This window comes from Eublepharis macularius, chromosome 2 (genome assembly GCF_028583425.1).
Source record: "Eublepharis macularius isolate TG4126 chromosome 2, MPM_Emac_v1.0, whole genome shotgun sequence".
Taxonomy (NCBI): Eukaryota; Metazoa; Chordata; class Lepidosauria; order Squamata; family Eublepharidae; genus Eublepharis; species Eublepharis macularius.
The window spans coordinates 5,969,244-5,987,059 of NC_072791.1; the positions used below are offsets into that span (position 1 = coordinate 5,969,244).

At 47.4% G+C, this 17,816-nt stretch overlaps 1 protein-coding gene across 2 annotated transcripts in view; it reads left to right on the forward strand.

Moving 5' to 3' along the window:
* The window catches only part of NIN (ninein), a 152,594-nt gene that overhangs the window by 128,490 nt on the left and 6,288 nt on the right, over positions 1–17,816 (forward strand). For both annotated transcript variants that reach the window (XM_054970915.1, XM_054970916.1), the window contains 4 exons: positions 837–1,016; positions 2,857–3,000; positions 4,323–4,424; positions 11,829–12,038. In XM_054970915.1, coding sequence (XP_054826890.1) covers positions 837–1,016; positions 2,857–3,000; positions 4,323–4,424; positions 11,829–12,038 — 636 coding nt within the window. The remainder of the gene's footprint in view (positions 1–836; positions 1,017–2,856; positions 3,001–4,322; positions 4,425–11,828; positions 12,039–17,816) is intronic.

Sequence of the window (17,816 nt, forward strand, 5' to 3'; positions counted from 1 at the left end):
AAATTGAATGATGTTGTTTTGGTTATCTTCTTTTGGAAACAAAGGATAATAGACTTGGCATCTGTTTTCAATGGTTTTCAGCTGAAATAACCCAGAAAAAAATTCCAAGATATCAGGGGTGCCTTTCTTTGTTTCAAGGTATTTCCAATCGAACAGGGAATTTCAGGCACAGATCATGAATATCCAAATTCACACCCTTACTTGCTTTATTTTCCCCCTCTCTTTTTTCTCTAAACCATGTATCATTTTCTGTATCTTATTCTTTCTTTAGTCATTCTCTCCCTAAACTTCCCATATAGGCAAAACTTGCTGTTTTTAAAGAAAGTCTTTTATAGCTTCCTTGATCAGAATCAAGTATATTCTGTACAAAATATACACCATCCTATCACTTATTTTTGCAGAAACAGTTTGATAATTATGAACGTGTTTGGCTCTCACTGGTGAGATAGGTCCCCGTAATTCCTATTTTATGAGTAGGTAAATGAGAGCCAAGCTACAAGTGATGCCTGACGCAGGTTGGACACTTGTCAGCTTCCCTCAAGTTTTGATGGGAAATGTAGGCACATCCTGGTCTTGCAGCTGTAATGGAGAGCCAAGCTGTAAAACCAGGACGCCTACATTTCCCATCAAAACTTGTGGTAAGCTGATAAGTGTTCAACCTGTGTAAGATGTCACTTGTAGCTTGGCTCTATATCTGAGAAAGTGTGACTTGCCCAAGGCCACAAAAATGAAGCTGGGAGAGCAGGACTTCAAGCCCCAGCCTCCCAGTTTGAAATCTAACCTCCTTGCTGCCAGCTACACCAGTTCTGACCCTGAGGTGCATTGGATATCTTCAGAATCAGGTTCTGGAACTGGCCGTGCATTCTACGGGGCTGCAGAGCCAGCCGAAGAAGCTATACTGGGACGAACTGGATCAGCTGGTCAAGCAAGAACAGCAGCTGTTAAGGCAGGAAAACGAGAGGCTCCAGCGAGAAGTCCAGACAGCCAAGGTGGAGCTTTCTCATTCTAGGGAAAAGGTAAAGCCCCATGCTTGGTGTTTTTGTAAGCTCCCTTAGTCTTAATGTTCGGACACCCGGGCCCGCCAAGGTCTTATATCCTTTCGGCGGGTCTGTAAGACAGAGATGTTCCACCAGGCGTATGGTTGAGGCCAGTCTTTGATTGTTTTGGGAGCTTCCCTACTGGTCTCCCGCTTGGGGGGGGGGAGCAATGAAATCATCTGCCCCCTATAAGCGCATCACCAGATTATTTTAACTGTGGCCCCACCCCTTCTGTTCTGCTTTGTTTTATACCATGATTGGGGAAATTGGAGGGGGCCCGCCATCCGAAATGCTGTTTTGTATGTATTTGTGCTGTTTTTTGGATTTTAAATGTTATTATATGTTTTAATGCTTATTGAGCATTTTACTGTAACCTGCCCTGAGCCCGTTTGCAGGGAGGGTGGCTAGAAATCGAATGAATGAATGAATGAATGAATGAATGACAGTAACCATGTCCTTTCCCATCGTGGTCATCACTCTCTGCCTCTCTCACACGGGAAACTTTTGCCCAGCCTGATCTAGATGTAAGTTTTCCACATCTCTTTTAAAAGGCACTTTGCACATGCTCTGTCCTGCTTGCTTATTAGCAGGGCAGCCGTGATGGCTCAGGCAGGAGGATTGCAGGGCTTGCTCATCTTCCAAGATTTCTTTGCAAAGTCTTGCTTTTGTAAACTTATTTGGACAACAGACATTTGTATAAGATTAATCAAAAGGTACAAAAGGGACCTTGGAAGGCGTTCTGCTGCCTGCTCTTGATGGGAGTAAATTGGTCCCTGTTGGACTCACTGGGCCATTTTCGACCCAGCCCTTTTACTGGAGATGCAAGTTGAAGGGGTTGCAAAAAGTCCCTCTTATCAATTACATTGTCTGAGGTCCCTTCGGGTGCCAGGCGGTTCGCAACTGGAGCCGGTCCACGCAGGCCAGAAGGGGTGTGAACTAGTACAGTGAGGTCTTAGTCCAGTCCATAGCGCGTGCATGAGGTCAGAAGATCATCGCTAGCATAAGTGGTGGGCTGTCTGTGGCTGGCCATGGGCCAAGCCCTGCTTCAGCCCTCCTTCCACCAGGAGTCTGGCTGATCTACTACATACATCTTGATTGGAGGCTGGTCCTGTGTTGGCCCCAGTGAACTTGGACACATTAAGAAGGGGGGGTGCCTTGTGCTGCTGCAGGAGGGGAGGAACTGAGAAAATTGTGCTCCAGGGAAGAAGTTCATGTATCCGCAAAAATGCTGCTTGGGATCAGGGGTGGCGCCAGGGTTTCTGGTTCCCACAGCTGCCCCTACGTGTGTTCCCCCCCCAGGCTACATGATGACGTCACTGCGTGATGACATCATCACGCAGCAAGCCAGCCCCATTGGCCGGCGGGTGGCTGGGACAGCGCGCGGAGGCTGCCCGCGCTCCCAGTCGGGCGTAGTGGGTGGCTGGGGAGGTTCCACACGCCGCCCCTGATGTCTGCCGTGCCCAGCCCGTGGCTGCTGCGCCCGGCCAGGGGCGTGTGTTGGTGGCGGCAGCGCGGGGCTGGCCGGCTGCAGTAGCTGCGCACCAGGCACACCAGCTCTGTGGCACGTGCCTCCGGCGTCCCTTTTGGTGCCTCAGCACCCACGGCACCCGCCTCACCACCTCAATGGTGACGCCGGCCCTGCTTGGGATGCAACCAGATATTCTGAGCCACCATAAGCTGCTTTGTCTTAATGGAGAGAGCAGCAGGCCGTTTTTAAACAAATAATGAATTGGATCTAAAATTGAATGCTTTTCTGGTGCCTCTAGCTATTTGCCTAACCCTTTTGCTTTCTGTTTGTTTGGGGCTGTGTGCTCACCAGATCCGGCATCTGGAATCTACTCTCTTCTCCCTGAAGCACCAAAAACACCAAAGCCAGCCGGGGGTTGCGAAAGCAGTTGAGCAAGAGAAGCTGAAGAGAGAGTGTGAGCGGCTGCAGAGAGAGCTGAACTCGGCCACCAGGAAGGTCCGTCCGAGACAAGAAATTGTGTTTCCCAGGATGGGAAAGGAGCCCCAGCGCCATGCCTGTGCAGTTCTTTACTAATCCAGAATTTGAATTCGTATCTTGGTCCATGTGTTTTCTTTATGAAACTTTACTCTCCTGCCTATAACTGCCCTGAGTAATGCCTCTTATGCCTTTTAAGTGCCAAAACAGCTGCGGGGAGGCCGCACTCACGCACACTTGCACGGGGGAATAGCTACAAGGCCGCCCTCACAGCGTTTTAAAAACACTTTAAAACAGCACGAGCAAACCCGTGGCGGCCACGAAGTCGCCCTCACATTTAGTTTGGCTCTTGCTTTTGTTGCCTGAACTGAAAGAAATCCAGCCCCCTTTTAGCACAGCTCTCTGTGTGTTCCTGCAAGTTTTCCTGACTGATCTCCTGGAGGTATTGTGTGCACGTGCAGCAGCAGAAAGGAGAAAACTCTCCTGCCCCCACACTGTTTTTGCACTTGGGGGGAAAAAGCTGGGGAGAAAGGCAGGTGCTCTCCCTCCCCCAGTGGCAGCTTTCTGAGCCCATTTGCACTCTCGTTCTTTTTTAATAGAAGCCAATCCCCAAGCCGACGACGTGTGTCTTCACGGAGCACAGTTTGGCTTCACCTTGTAAAAGAAGTAACTTGTAGAATGACCATAAATCTCAGTGCAAAGAATTGGGGGAGTGATATATTGTCAAAGGCTTTCACGGCCGGAGAACGATGGTTGCTGTGGATTTTCCAGGCTGTATCGCCGTAGTCTTGGCATTGTAGTTCCTGATGTCTTGGATGCCGTGGTCGTGGCATGCCGTGGTCTTGGCATTGTAGTTCCTGATGTCTTGGATGCCGTGGTCGTAGCATGCCATGGTCTTGGCATTGTAGTTCCTGACGTCAGGAACTACAGTGCCAAGACCACAGCGATACAGCCCAGAAAATACACAACAACCAATTTGGCTGTTGACATGATGTTCAGCTTGTGGGTTTCTCAGAAGCATCCCGCTGGCTGCGGTGGAAAACAGGATGCTGTACAAGGTGAACTTCTTGGACTGATCCTGCAGGGCTGTCTTCTCAATTTGGCCATGCTTTGCATTAGAGGACCAACCACAGAGCCCTGGAGAAGTTTGTTCTGCTACAGCCTCCCCACTGGAGCACTCTGGCTGTGAGAGGGAACAGCTGTTTAGCCGCAGGCTAGAATTCACCAGCTGGTTCTCTTGCCATTAGACTGGAATCCACGGCTAAGTTCAAACGAACAACCCTCTGCACAAACGAACAACCCTCTGCGCCGCTTTTCTAAAATTAGATTAAACTCCTTGGCAGGTCAGCCAGATGAATTCCCTGGAGCGTGAACGGAAAACCATCAGTTTGGAAAACGAAGGCCTAAGGAAGAAACAGGTCAAACTGGAGGAACAGTTGATGGAGGTACATTTCGGTCATAGACCCTTCTTTTTGCTATTGCCTGGAAAAGACAGAAACCAGGGAAGGATCTCTTTACCAGTTGAGATCTTTGGCCGAGAGATTTTTCTGGAGCTTGCAGTCCGTGGCTGTTCCTCTATCTGCTGGTTCATCCAGTCCAATCACAAGATGAAACTGTCCCACAACAGAATATTCTTAATAATTTATTTTAAACACCTTTCAGTGAGAGTCAGCAGATGGGGAGACTTACAGTAAACACAAACAGTAAACTACAATAAAATCATCAGAATATTCAAATAGATAAAAACAAAAATTGAGCAGCTGAAATATTAAAAATGTAAACAATTGCCAAGTTTAAAATAAGCAGGAAAAGATAAAACAGTTAAGGTAGTATTAATCGGCAGCAGAAATGGGGACATTAAAATGCCACCTAAGAGCCAGGAAAATAAATTGGTTTATTGAAAAAAGTTAGGAAATCTGGTGCCATGTAAGCATCCAGGGAGAGGGTGTGCCAAACTTGCGGTGCCACCGCAAGGTAGGATTGCCAGCACAAAGCTGGCAACTGGTGGGAGACTTATCTGGGAGGGGCCTTCTCAGCAACATAAGGACATCACTGGCGACACACTGACATCCCTCCCTGTGCACCCAGAAGTAACATGAGTGCATCACTGAGGATGCTCTAGGATTTGGGCAAAACTCTATGGTTTAAGCTTTCCAGCAACATAAGGACATCACTTAAGGACATCAGCAACATAACCTTCCCAGCAACATAAGAACATCACTGGCGACACACTGACATCCCTCCCTGTGCACCCAGAAGTAACATGAGTGCATCACTGAGGATGCTCTAGGATTTGGGCAAAACTCTATGGTTTAAGCTTTCCAGCAACATAAGGACATCACTTAAGGACATCAGCAACATAACCTTCCCAGCAACATAAGAACATCACTGGCGACACACTGACATCCCTCCCTGTGCACCCAGAAGTAACATCAGTGCATCACTGAGGATGCTCTAGGATTTGGGCAAAACTATGGTTTAACCATAGAGTTTTGCCCAAATGCTGGAGCATCCTCAGTGATGCACTGACGTCACTTCTGGGTGCACGAGCAGTCATGTCAGCACACTGGGATCGTCAGTTTTCCCATTTCCCCATGATTTTTCTACTACTGCCCAACTGAGCAGCGGCAACAAGAACCCATTGGTGATGGGGGATGCCCTGCCACCAGCAGGAAACTGGCACCCCTGCAAGCACAGCAGGGCCTCAAATGAAGATCTTATAAAGAGGCTTGTGGCTCAGTCCTCAAGACAGGACTTGCACATCCACTTTAACTGGGCAAAACTCCAGATGGCAAGTCTGTCATCAACTGTCAGCTACATATCTAGGCTGGCAGAAGAAGTTTAGTGGAAATCTGGCCACTGCAGTAAGTGATCCTGGGGCGTTGGTCTGAACCCAGCAAGCCAGTTCCAGCACCCTTATCTCTGATGGAAAAGGACAGAGGCCTTGCTTGCTTTTTCGGGTTGGGCTGAGTGGCAGTGGCCAATAGCAGGAGGAAGCAGAGGAGAGAGGTGCTGGCTTCCCTTCCGCGTGAAACCAGCCAGGAAACTTGTTGCTGCTTCGTTGCAATGCGGAAATGTTCTTTTCAGCCACCCAAGTTGCTGGTGGTGAAAGTGGGGAGAGGATTTAGCACAACCAGAGGACAAAGGTTGCCGTTGTCTATGCTCATTGATACCGTCAGCACGTGTAAAAGGTTGCTGCCTACAATATTTAAATAACAGTGGGGAAATAATCAAGTAAAAGGTTGGTATTCAGTAATGAGAAGGGAAGAACAGAGAGAAATCGGTGAAGATTAAAGTTTAGAGGAAAGACTGTTCAGAGACTTGGGGCTGAACTCAGGTGCGCTGTTAAAAGGGTTGGATCCTGCTAGAGGTTCCAGGAGATCATGCCGTTGCTAGCAGAACCAGGTTCACCTCTCCCCAGATAGGGGAGGCATTTCCCACGGCTGTTCAGCTGGCCGGGGGGGGGGGAGGGAATGGCAGGAAATTAGGGGGACATCAGCAGTGTCCCCGTACACTCAGTAGTGATGACAGTGTGTTGCCGGGAGACACTCTGGCGTTTGAGCAAAACTCTGGACAAATACCAGCGTGTACCTGCATCATGCTGACATCACTTCCGGGCACACAGGAGTGACATCAGCACGTCATATCTCTGGCATGCCTCCCCACCGCACAACCTAGTAAATCCCCCCCCATCAGTTGCCGGGGGCGGGGGAACTTGGCATCCCTAAGCAGAGCGGAGCTGTGAGTTCCGTTCCAAAGTGCCCTGCTGACGTGTGCAAAAACGGGCTGTTCCCGTTGTGCATGTGTCTGGGTTCTGAATCCATTGATAGCCGAGCAGCCGAATTGATTTGCGAACATGCTTTACGTGGGATTCTGGCCTTTGAGATTAATCAAAGAGTGAAAGTTCTTTTTGCTCATGCCCCGGCCCTCAGGCAAACGTGGGTGCTCTTGCAGGCTCCGTCACACCCCAAATGTCGAGTACTCCCGTCTGATGTGGCTTTCCTGGATGTTGCATACAGAAAGACCTTTCCAAGTCTCTGCTAGTAATGCAGATTTGCAGCGTCTGTGAAAATTTGTTAAGATCCTTGAGGTACAGATGAGTGCAACGTGTTTTTGCATAATTTTTAAATTGCGTTATGGGGAAACAGCGAAGAACATGGAAACCCCCCCTGTGTGGATCACTGCAGATATTATTCAGCCACCCCTCTTGCTTCTGAAATTTCTTCAGATGTCCCCATGGGAGAATTTTTTTAAAAAATAAATGCATCTTTCCTGTTATAGCTAGCTGTTCCAGCTTGCTGCCTGGAGGTCTAGCAACTTGTATTTTAGCCGAGAGATTCTTTAAAAGCTGAATTCTGTGGAATGCACCCATCCGCATTCAGGATATTCTGTTGTGGACAATGGAGCTGAGATACTTTATTTTAAATAGTTATGCTCTGCTTTTCTCTTGTGTGCAGAAGAAGTTTTTGTGTCTTTTCCACCCACTCTTTTGATCTCTGCGAAATACTTCTTGCCCTTGATTTTCTTTATTCAACAGCCTTCAAATAGTTCCACACGAACTATTTTTTTGCCCCTTCCTGCCTTCTGACTCCTGTAACGTTCTCTCCCCTGCTTGTTCTCTTCCCCTGCCGGCTAATCCTTACCTAGACCTTGGTGGTTGGAACTAGCAGAGATGAGGGCACTGCTCCGGCAGAAATAGCGTGTGAAGGTAGAACAAAACTTTTCCCCTGTAATTCCACTGCATGGAGGGGGGGGGGGGAATCCCATTTCATAGTGTCCATTATTTCCTTTCTCTGTTGGTACTACAGACTTAATACCAAATAGGGCAGGGGTCCCCAACTTCGGGCACTTTGGAATTGTAACAGAATGTGGTACACACAGCCACAAAATGGCTTCCACAGGAGGTGGAGCTTTCCACAAAATGGCTGCCACAGGAGGCAGAGCCATCCACAAAATGGCAGCCACGGGAGGTGGAGCCTTCCACAAAATGGCTGCCACAGGAGGCGGAGCCATCCACAAAATGGCTGCCACAGCTTACTTTCAGTCACGCAGTGAAGATCTTTGTGCAGTGGTGGCCGCTGCTATCAAAGCAACGTTTTAAAATTTCTTTGGCCAATCAAATATCCATTGGCCAATCAGAAGCCTTGTGAGGCAAAAGGCCCACCTGACCCTCCCGACTTTCTAAGAACGCCCACGGAACCACGTTGGGGACCCCTGGAATAGGGTAACCGTTGCCCTTCTCTTCTGAAGGAGCTACTCTTCATTTTAATGGAACTATGGGATCCTCTCATTCTCACATTTTCCTGACAATTGGCACGGGTTGGGTGAGAAATCCATTGGGGCAGTTAATTGCTCCAGCAGGGAAAGAGGAGGCTTGATTTAAATCTTACCAAGAATGCTGATTAATTTGCAGTTTTCAGCAAAGTGAAAAGTGGCTCTGATGTTCCATTTTCTGTGTGTTTCCCCTCCAATCCATTTGTTCTTTTGTGAAGTTTAGAGTACCTCCCTCCATAGTCTTTTTTTCCTCGCTGCATGCCTTCCATGGAATTATCAGGTTCAAAGTCACGTGGGTTTGCTGATTTTTACAAAGTCTTTATGGAAAATGCAGCTCCCTGGTGGTCTTTGCCTTCCTTCTGTGCAAATACTCTTCTTATCGAAAGATGCTGCGCTGATTTTTATTCTCTTTCAAAATCAGACTTCGCAAACTGGCAGAGGTGCCACGGCTGCCCATTCAGTTTCCTAGTAGCATCGATAGTTTTTTAAATGGCTTTGACAAATACAGGTTTGTAGGTCTATCGAGCTCGGAATTGCCTCCTCTAATTGGCAGCGATCTTCCATGATCCAGTCTTTCCCTAGATCTGCTACCTGAAATCTTTTAGCTGGAGAGGCTTTGAACCAGGGACGAAAGCGGGTACTCTGCCTCTGAGCTCCAGCCCCTAATTCTTGCTTTTCCTTATTAAATGCACAAGCAAGAAGGCCTCATCGGTCCCAGAGTGCTAGCTCCATGTGCATTCCCAAGATTGCAGTGTGAAGGAGGCAGCTCAGCCCAGCTGATTCCAGCTTTGTCCATTAAATGTATTGTCGAAGGCTTTCACAGCCGGAGAACGATGGTTGTTGAGGGTTTTCCGGGCTGTATTGCCGTGGTCTTGGCATTGTAGTTCCTGACGTTTCGCCAGCAGCTGTGGCTGGCATCTTCAGAGGTGTAGCACCAAAAGACAGAGATCTCTGTCTTTTGACAGTGTCACACAGTGTCATACTTTTGACAGTGTGACACTGAGAAATCTCTGTCTTTTAGTGCTACACCTCTGAAGATGCCAGCCACAGCTGCTGGCAAAACGTCAGGAACTACAATGCCGAGACCATGGCAATACAGCCCGGAAAACCCACAACAACCTTTGTCTATTAAAGTTGGCAATCCGGCGCAAATCGCAGGCGCACCCAGCTAATGTCACCTGCCCTCTCCCAAAGCAAAAGTTTCTTCTGTAGGATATGCTTAGATTTATTCTTTTTTAAAGTGTTGGACACATTCATGGAAGATGGTGAGTGCTGGCCATGACGATGTCTGCATGTTCAAAAGCAGTGGGCGTCAGCCCCTCAGTTCAGCCAGCAGCTGCACTCCCCCCACTCCGGGCACAAGGAGCTTTGATATAGTAAAGAGTCCAGTAGCACCTTTGAGACTACCCAACTTTATTGCAGCATAAGCTTTCAAGAACCACAGCTCTCTGATGAAGCATCTGACGAAGAGAGCTGTAGTTCTCGAAAGCTTATACAATAAAGTTGGTTAGTCTTAAAGGTGCTACTGGACCCTTTACTATTTTGCAACTGCAGACTGACATGACTAACTCCTCTGGATCTATTCCATTGCCTTGGAAGAAAGCTTCGTTGTTAGCTGAGAAGTAGGTTACAATTACAACCCTGTATACTTTTGCCTATGAGATGCTGGTAGATGCTTATGGCACCGCATGCCCTGCACCCAACAGCCCTGCAAGGTAGGTTAAGCGATGAGATGGTGCCTCGCCCACAGTCTCCAAATGGCCTTCAAGGCTAAGCAAAGATTTGAACTCAAGCCTCTCCCTTTCTGGTCTAATTGCAGTCCATGGCGGCTTTCTTATGAAATTCCCCAGATCACCTTGATCACAGAACGTTAGACTATTGGTTGCCCTCTAAAAGTCTTTGGGCAAGCCAGAATCAACCAAACTGAATAGGATTGCATCTAAACTCTTTCAGAATGTAACAAGAGCCCTGCCGGCATTCCATATAATCCTGTATCCAGTTTCACCCAACAGCCAACCAGTTGCTCCAGATGGCCGACAACATCTATGGAGGCCAAGGCATTCCCCTATGTTGTCTCCTGGCGCTGATATTCAAAGGTTGACTGCCTCTGAATGTGGAGGCTCCCTTTAGACCCCATGGCTAGTAGCCTCTAATAGACCTGTCCTCCATGAATCTGCCTGGTCCTCTATTCCTGTGGCATAGGTCCTTTGGCACTACATTCTCTAGCAACGAGGTCTGTAATTTCATTACTGTTGAAGTAAAGAAGGGTTTCCTTTCGTCCGTGTAAGTTAGCTTTGCTGGCTGCGGCCACAGGTAGGTCTACCTGTGCTTCCAAAGATGCTCTGGATGGGCTTTTGTAGCGGGATTTCTGTCACCAGGAAAGAGCCAACCACAAAAGTTCCCCTCTGTACAGTACTCAAAATGTAAAGACGTTCAACAAGCACAAAATGAACTATGAATCAAAAACTATGAATCAAAAACTATGAATCAAAATCAAGTCTCACACCCGCGAAATACTTCTTTGCTGGCAGTGTGTTGAGCTGATTTTGTCACCAGCCGCTTCCGGGAGTTCCTGGACCTTACCTTAACTTCACGACGGACCTCCCGGTTTGGATACAGGTGGAAGAAACGGCTGACATTCATTCCATTCCTCTCATTGAGCCTTTGGACTTCTTGACGGCGCAATTTTGATTGACTTCTACTACTCAAGACACTTGGTTGTTACATTCTTACATTTGGTCCTAGTTGTGTTACAGCCAGGATTTTTTTTCTGGGGTAAGAGGTGGTGGAACCCAGTGGGTTGCCCTCGGAGAAAATGGTCACATGGCCGGTGGCCCCGCCCCCTGATCTCCAGACAGAGGGGAGTTTAGATTGCCCTCCGTGCCACTCAGTGGCGCAGAGGGCAATCTAAACTCCCCTCTGTCTGGAGATCAGGGGGCGGGGCCACCAGCCATGTGACCATTTCCAAGAGGTTCCGAAACTCCGTTCCACCGCGTTCCAGCTGAAAAAAAGCCCTGGTTACAGCTGATGTGATATTATTGACTGGTGTTCCTGTTATTTATTCATTATTTACTATTGGTATACTGCTTTATTACAGGTGTGAGACTTTAATATATACATAGTTTTTGACTCATAGTTCATTTTGTGCTTGTTGAACGTCTTTACCTTTTGAGTACTGTACAGAGGGGAACTTTTGTTGCTGCTGCTTCCTCAGTGTTCCCCCACTTTACCTCTTTAGTTGTAGTTATACTGGGAAAGAGCCATCAAGATCAGTTTCTCTTAGAGCCAAACTACAAGTGACGCGTGACACAGGTTGGACACTTGTCAGCTTCCCTCAAGTTTTGATGGGAAATGTAGGCGTCCTGGTTTTACAGCTTGGCTGTCCATTACAGCTGTCAGACCAGGATGCCTACATTTCCCATCAAAACTTGAGGGAAGCTGACAAGTGTCCAACCTGTGTCAGGCATCACTTGTAGCTTGGCTCTTAGTGCCTTTGTGGACGGAAGGGCACTTCCGGCGGAGGGATTTCCAGCGGGGCTGTTCTCACGTTGTGTGACGCTTCTTCTCTTGGGCAGCTGCTTCACTCGAGCTCCAGCGTGAGGCTTAGCCAGACCCCACACCCTCGCGAGCTGCAACAGCACCAGCACCAGCAGCAAAGCTGTGCCGCTGTGGTCCCCTTGGAGCAATATCAGCAGCTCCAGCACCAGCTTCTTCAGGCGGAGAGGAGGTATCAACGCCTGCAGGAGGAGCTCGAGAACCGGCCTTTGGACACGAACATGCCGCAGGTATGGCTCTTCCTCTTCGCGACTCATCACTGAGCGAAGGACAGGCAGTGTGCCTCCAGGAGACGATTCCTAGTTCCTCTTTTTCCCCGTGGCGATCCATTCTCTGTTTGTGCCACTTTCAAGCTCCCAGTCCTTCCCTGCGAGCGTGAGAACTCCTGTTGCTAAATTTCCCCCCTCACAGGCGGGCTTTCACACTGGCCAGATGAGATGTCATGCCGTCAATGATTTTGGAAGGGAGATACAAAGAGATCGCGTACTCTAAGAGGATTTGCCCCTGCCCTCTAGCCGAGGTGGAAAAAACGGGACGTGTTTTTTTTACCCAGCCCGGGCCGTTTCCACACTATTCACCTTCATCCGGAACGCTGTGGAACGTCGTGAAAAAACCACGGGAGATAATGTCCTCTCGCGCGAGTTTTGTGCGACATCGCGCAAAACTCGCGCGAGAAGACACTGTCTTCCGCTTTTTTCGCGATGTTCCGCAGCGTTCCGGATGAAGTTGAGTAGTGTGGAAACAGCCCCTCTATAAAGACATGCAGGTTAAGACAATTCTTTCCCTTATGGATAGATCTGTTACAGAGATGGACAGAGTATGTCTAGATAAACTACTAACAGATGAACTCTCAGCTATTACCAAGGTAACAGCTAAATTCAGTCCTGTTCGCTTGAGCCCTGATTCAGATCGCATTAGAAGGTACTGTATTGTTGTTTTTAGTTCTCTAGAGCCAAACTTTAAAATTGTTATCTAGGATACTATTTTATATTTTTTATACTCTATTTTAATTCTGCGATGTAATTTTAACTAGATATCCTGATATCCTGATCTTTGTATATTTTTAACGGAAGTTTCTTTTAACCTGTATATTGTATACCAGATAATGTTTTGTCTTATAAGCTTGAATCTGGTCGTCGAGCGTAATAAATCTTACCGTACTTACTGAACAGCCTTTCCAAGGAAGCAGGCTTTCTTTCACGGGCCACCTGTGGTCACCAGAGCCGGTGCCCTGCCCAAGGCACCCTTTGGGCATCACAGTTCAACAGTTTGGCTGGTTCCCAGACATCAGTGGGCAAGGAGGCAAGGGGCATTGCTTCCCAGAAGCATGCTGCCACCAGCTAAGTCACTTCTGAGCTGCTGCAGGGGCTCGGCTCAGCAGCAAGGGAGGAGACGACAAGTATGCCTTGCTCGGGGCAATCAAATACCTTGATCTGTGAGGGCATGGCTTGGACCTGACTGGCAGCAGCCTGAACCAGGAGTTGATGCCCGTCACCTCTTGTGCTGCAGGTGGCTGGGAGCATGCCATGCCCTTGTGATGCCCTGGGGGCCTCTCGCTGTGCCCCCCAAGCAGTCGCTTAAGTATCCTGGCTTCAAAACCGGCACTTAATGTTGCATGTATGCAAGAGAGAAAGCCCACGTGGTATAGTGGTTAGAGTGTTGGACTAAAATCTGGGAGACCCAGGTTCAAATCTCCACTCTGCTGTAGAAGCTTCCTGGGTGATCTTGGGCCGCTCACATACTCGTAGCCTAATCTACCTCACAGGGTGGTTGTGAAGTTAAAAAAAAGGAGGAGAGGAAAACAATGTAGGCCGCCTTGGATCCCCTTTGGGGAGAAAGGCAGGGTAGAAGGAAGGAAAGAAAGAAAGAAAGAAAGAAAGAAAGAAAGAAAGAAAGAAAGAAAGAAAGAAAGAAAGAAAGAAAGAAAGAAAGAAAGAAAGAAAGAAAGAAAGAAAGAAAGAAAGAAAGAAAGAAAGAAAAAGAAAAGTGTGTTCCAGTGTTTATCTTTAAGGATAGGAGGAGGCATATTCAAACAACTTATTACAGTTTGAAATCTGATGTTTACCACCCCAGGGAATAAGGAGGCTTGAACAAAGCAGTTTACAAGCTATTTGTTGCTTGTCTTCACTGTTCAGCAGATACTAATCTTTAAACAATTCTCGTCTGCCCATTCGCCGCATGTTGTCATTTATTTTTCTGTTTCAGCTCTTGCTTTTTGTGCCTGGCTTGCTTTGATTGCTAAACTTGTGCTGGTTGTGTGTGTTACTAAGAGTCTCTCTACACGTTACTAAGTGCCTAGGGATGCTCAAGAGCAGGATTGTATGTGTAGTCCTCAATTCACGTGCAGGCTGCTCTTGCCCTGTGCACGTGAATGCCGATTTCATGGGAGCTCCCTTCGTGTGAGTGCATCTGCAAGTGAATCTGAAGGGCAAAGCGCCAATTCTGCTCTGTTTTTGCTGCAAGAACAAGTACTGCAGGCTCCTTTGAATTGCCAATTTGCATTTCTCTAAGGAGTGAGAAAATGTCAAGACCTGCATTTGAAAGAACGGATGTGGGGGAAACTGAGGTTCTTTTAGCAATTGAGGAGGAACCGATATCAAACACGTGAATGTATTCACAGGGAGCAAATTGAAGTGAGACTGTGTGAACGAGTGCATGGAAAGTTGGAGGGGGGAACACGTGAAATGAAGTTGACTTGAGCATCCCTAGGTAATCAGTAACGTGTAGAGAAACAGTGGGGTATGCTGTTTTCAAAGACCTGGGGTGAAGTGTGTCCTCCTTGCCTTCTTTCCTTAGGCCTTGCTTCCGGAGCAGCGATCTCTGCATGCCGATACGTACAGGCGGATCGGGCACCTGTGACCACCACTTGGCTGGCTGCTAACCCAACTCATTCCTTACTCACACAAACTGGCACAAGCTGAGAAACCTGGGAATGCAACTGCTTTTTTTTGTTTTAATTTAAAAACTTATTTTATTTTAAACCTCTCCAGTATTATGTTTTCTTCCCCTTATTTATTTGTGTCAAAATCTATTTGCGTGTCTGTGTGTGTTTGTATGTGTATGTATGTGAGAGAAACAAAACCGCACATTTGCTGTCTTTAGTTTTTTAAAATTTGTTTGGAGTCAAACTTTTTAAAAAATTTATTTTATTTAAGAATTGCTCATCCAGGGGAGTTTGGAAAGAGAAACACTATTTTTTTCCTCAAATTATGCTGTAACTATTTTTTAAACAAAAAGGTATTGATTTTTTTATATATCGGATCTGAAGAAGAAAATTTGGGTTATTTATACAGATTTTTGTACAAGATGTATAAATACTTTTTAAAACGGGGAAAGAGCTACCCATTTTTTTTATTTGTAATTGGACAAATAAAATACAAATTTTAAATATGTGGGTGTCTTTGTCTTACTAACAAATAGACAGGGCTTGTTGTAGGTCTAGCCAGAATTTTAATTATTAGACAACCTTGGCTGGGGTTGGAGAAGTCAGATGGTGGGGGCCTCTGGGCCACGCAAAGCCCCTCCCTGACCCTGGTACCGATTTCCAGATGAAAGACACGAAGAAAACAGGGCAAGAAGCACAATAAACCAGTTAGCTGGAAAATGGTATATATTGATCCCATTTCAATGTGGCATTTCCTTCTGGGAGCTTAAGGTCTCTATAGGTTTCCCTTCCTCCACTGTGTGTGGTAAGCTATACTAAGAGAATGTCCAAGGTCATCCAGTAGAAAAGAGCAAGAATTCAGTAGCTCCTATAAGACTCAAAACACACGAGACAAAAAACCTAGATTCAACTTGTGTTCTCTTACCTAAAGGTTTGTCGGGAACTGTAGGCATCCTTGCAGCTTAAAGTTTAGCACTTACAGAGCAGCAGGGAGAGACGTGCAGGTGTCCTTGCAGCTTAAAGTTTAGCATTTACAGTGCAGGCGTCCTTGCAGCTTAAAGTTTAGCATTTACAGAGCAGCAGGGAGAGACGTGCAGGTGTCCTTGCAGCTTAAAGTTTAGCATTTACAGTGCAGGCATCCTTGCAGCTTAAAGTTTAGCATTTACAGAGCAGCAGGGAGAGACGTGCAGGTGTCCTTGCAGCTTAAAGTTTAGCATTTACAGTGCAGGCGTCCTTGCAGCTTAAAGTTTAGCATTTACAGAGCAGCAGGGAGAGACGTGCAGGTGTCCTTGCAGCTTAAAGTTTAGCATTTACAGTGCAGGCATCCTTGCAGCTTAAAGTTTAGCATTTACAGAGCAGCAGGGAGAGATGTGCAGGTGTCCTTGCAGCTTAAAGTTTAGCATTTACAGTGCAGGCGTCCTTGCAGCTTAAAGTTTAGCATTTACAGAGCAGCAGGGAGGGAAGTGCAGGTGTCCTTGCAGCTTAAAGTTTAGCATTTACAGTGCAGGCATCCTTGCAGCTTAAAGTTTAGCATTTACAGAGCAGCAGGGAGAGACGTGCAGGTGTCCTTGCAGCTTAAAGTTTAGCATTTACAGTGCAGGCGTCCTTGCAGCTTAAAGTTTAGCATTTACAGAGCAGCAGGGAGAGACGTGCAGGTGTCCTTGCAGCTTAAAGTTTAGCATTTACAGAGCAGCAGGGAGAGACGTGCAGGTGTCCTTGCAGCTTAAAGTTTAGCATTTACAGAGCAGCAGGGAGGGAAGTGCAGGTGTCCTTGCAGCTTAAAGTTTAGCATTTACAGTGCAGGCATCCTTGCAGCTTAAAGTTTAGCATTTACAGAGCAGCAGGGAGAGACGTGCAGGTGTCCTTGCAGCTTAAAGTTTAGCACTTACAGTGCAGGCGTCCTTGCAGCTTAAAGTTTAGCATTTACAGAGCAGCGAGGAGGGAAGTGCAGGTGTGGGGCGCCTTTCCTCCCACTCTCAAGGTGCATCACAGCATTTTCCCTTCCCCTCACCCGACCTGGCCCTGCAGAGCGACGCCTGGCTGCACCGGGAGACTTTAAGCTGCAAGGACCCCCGCACGTCTCTCCCTGCTGCTCTGTAAATGCTAAACTTTAAGCTGCAAGGATGCCTACAGTTCCCGACAAACCTTTAGGTAAGAGAACACGAGTTGAATCTAGATTTTTCATCTTGTGTGTTTTGATTCTAAGATTAACCACATTTGCGGTAGGGTATGAGCTTTCCTGAGTCACGGCTCACTGTATCTGAAGAAGTGAGCTGTGACTCACGAAAACTCCTACCCTACCACAAATTTTGTTAAGTCTTCTAGGTGCCACTGGACCCTTGCTCTTTTCTGCTGTTACAGACAGACTAACACGGCTCCCCGTCTCGACCAAGATCGTCCAGTGAACTTCCTGCCAGGGTGGGAATTTGAACCAGTTCTTCCACTCCTCCTCCAATCTCAGCTGCTTCCATATGGGGAATTTTTCCCAGATGGAACACAGCCTGCTCCTTCTTTGGAAGAGGACTTCCACATGACCTCATCCTCTTTCCAAGCATGACGTGTGGGGCTCTTGGGGCGTTCCAATTTGAGCTGGCCCAAAGAAAAAACTCTGTTGCTCTGACTAAGAGGGGAAACGGTGTGGCTCTGGGCAGAACCTCTGTAAAGAAGCTCTCCCTGCAACCGGTCTGGTAGAACTAACTTCCACCCTCTGCCTCCCCCCCTTCAAACTTTTAATGGACCTTTTCTTTAATGGCTGAACCTCTGTGTGTTCCCCGTGGCTCAGCTGTGAAGGGGGAAAGGGGGGCTGGGGGAAGGAGTTTATCATCAGTTCAGCACTTCAGTGTCTTAAAAATATTGCAAGTTAATTATAGAATTTCTAAAATGGTCCCAGACTTCCTTTCCTGAGTTGTCCTGTGTAATCTGGATGTTTTACATTTCCGAGATACTGCCGCTGTAACCAAACGTGCTGTTTCGACCGGAAAGCAAAAGGTGCTCCTTGGAGGTGGCCTTGGTGTAAAAGTACTGCCTCCCACTTGGTGGCGCACTTTGATTCATCCCTGAGGACTAGATTCATGGGTAGTGAGTAGGGGTAGCGTTCCCAGCCTCCACGTTGGGCCTGGAGTTC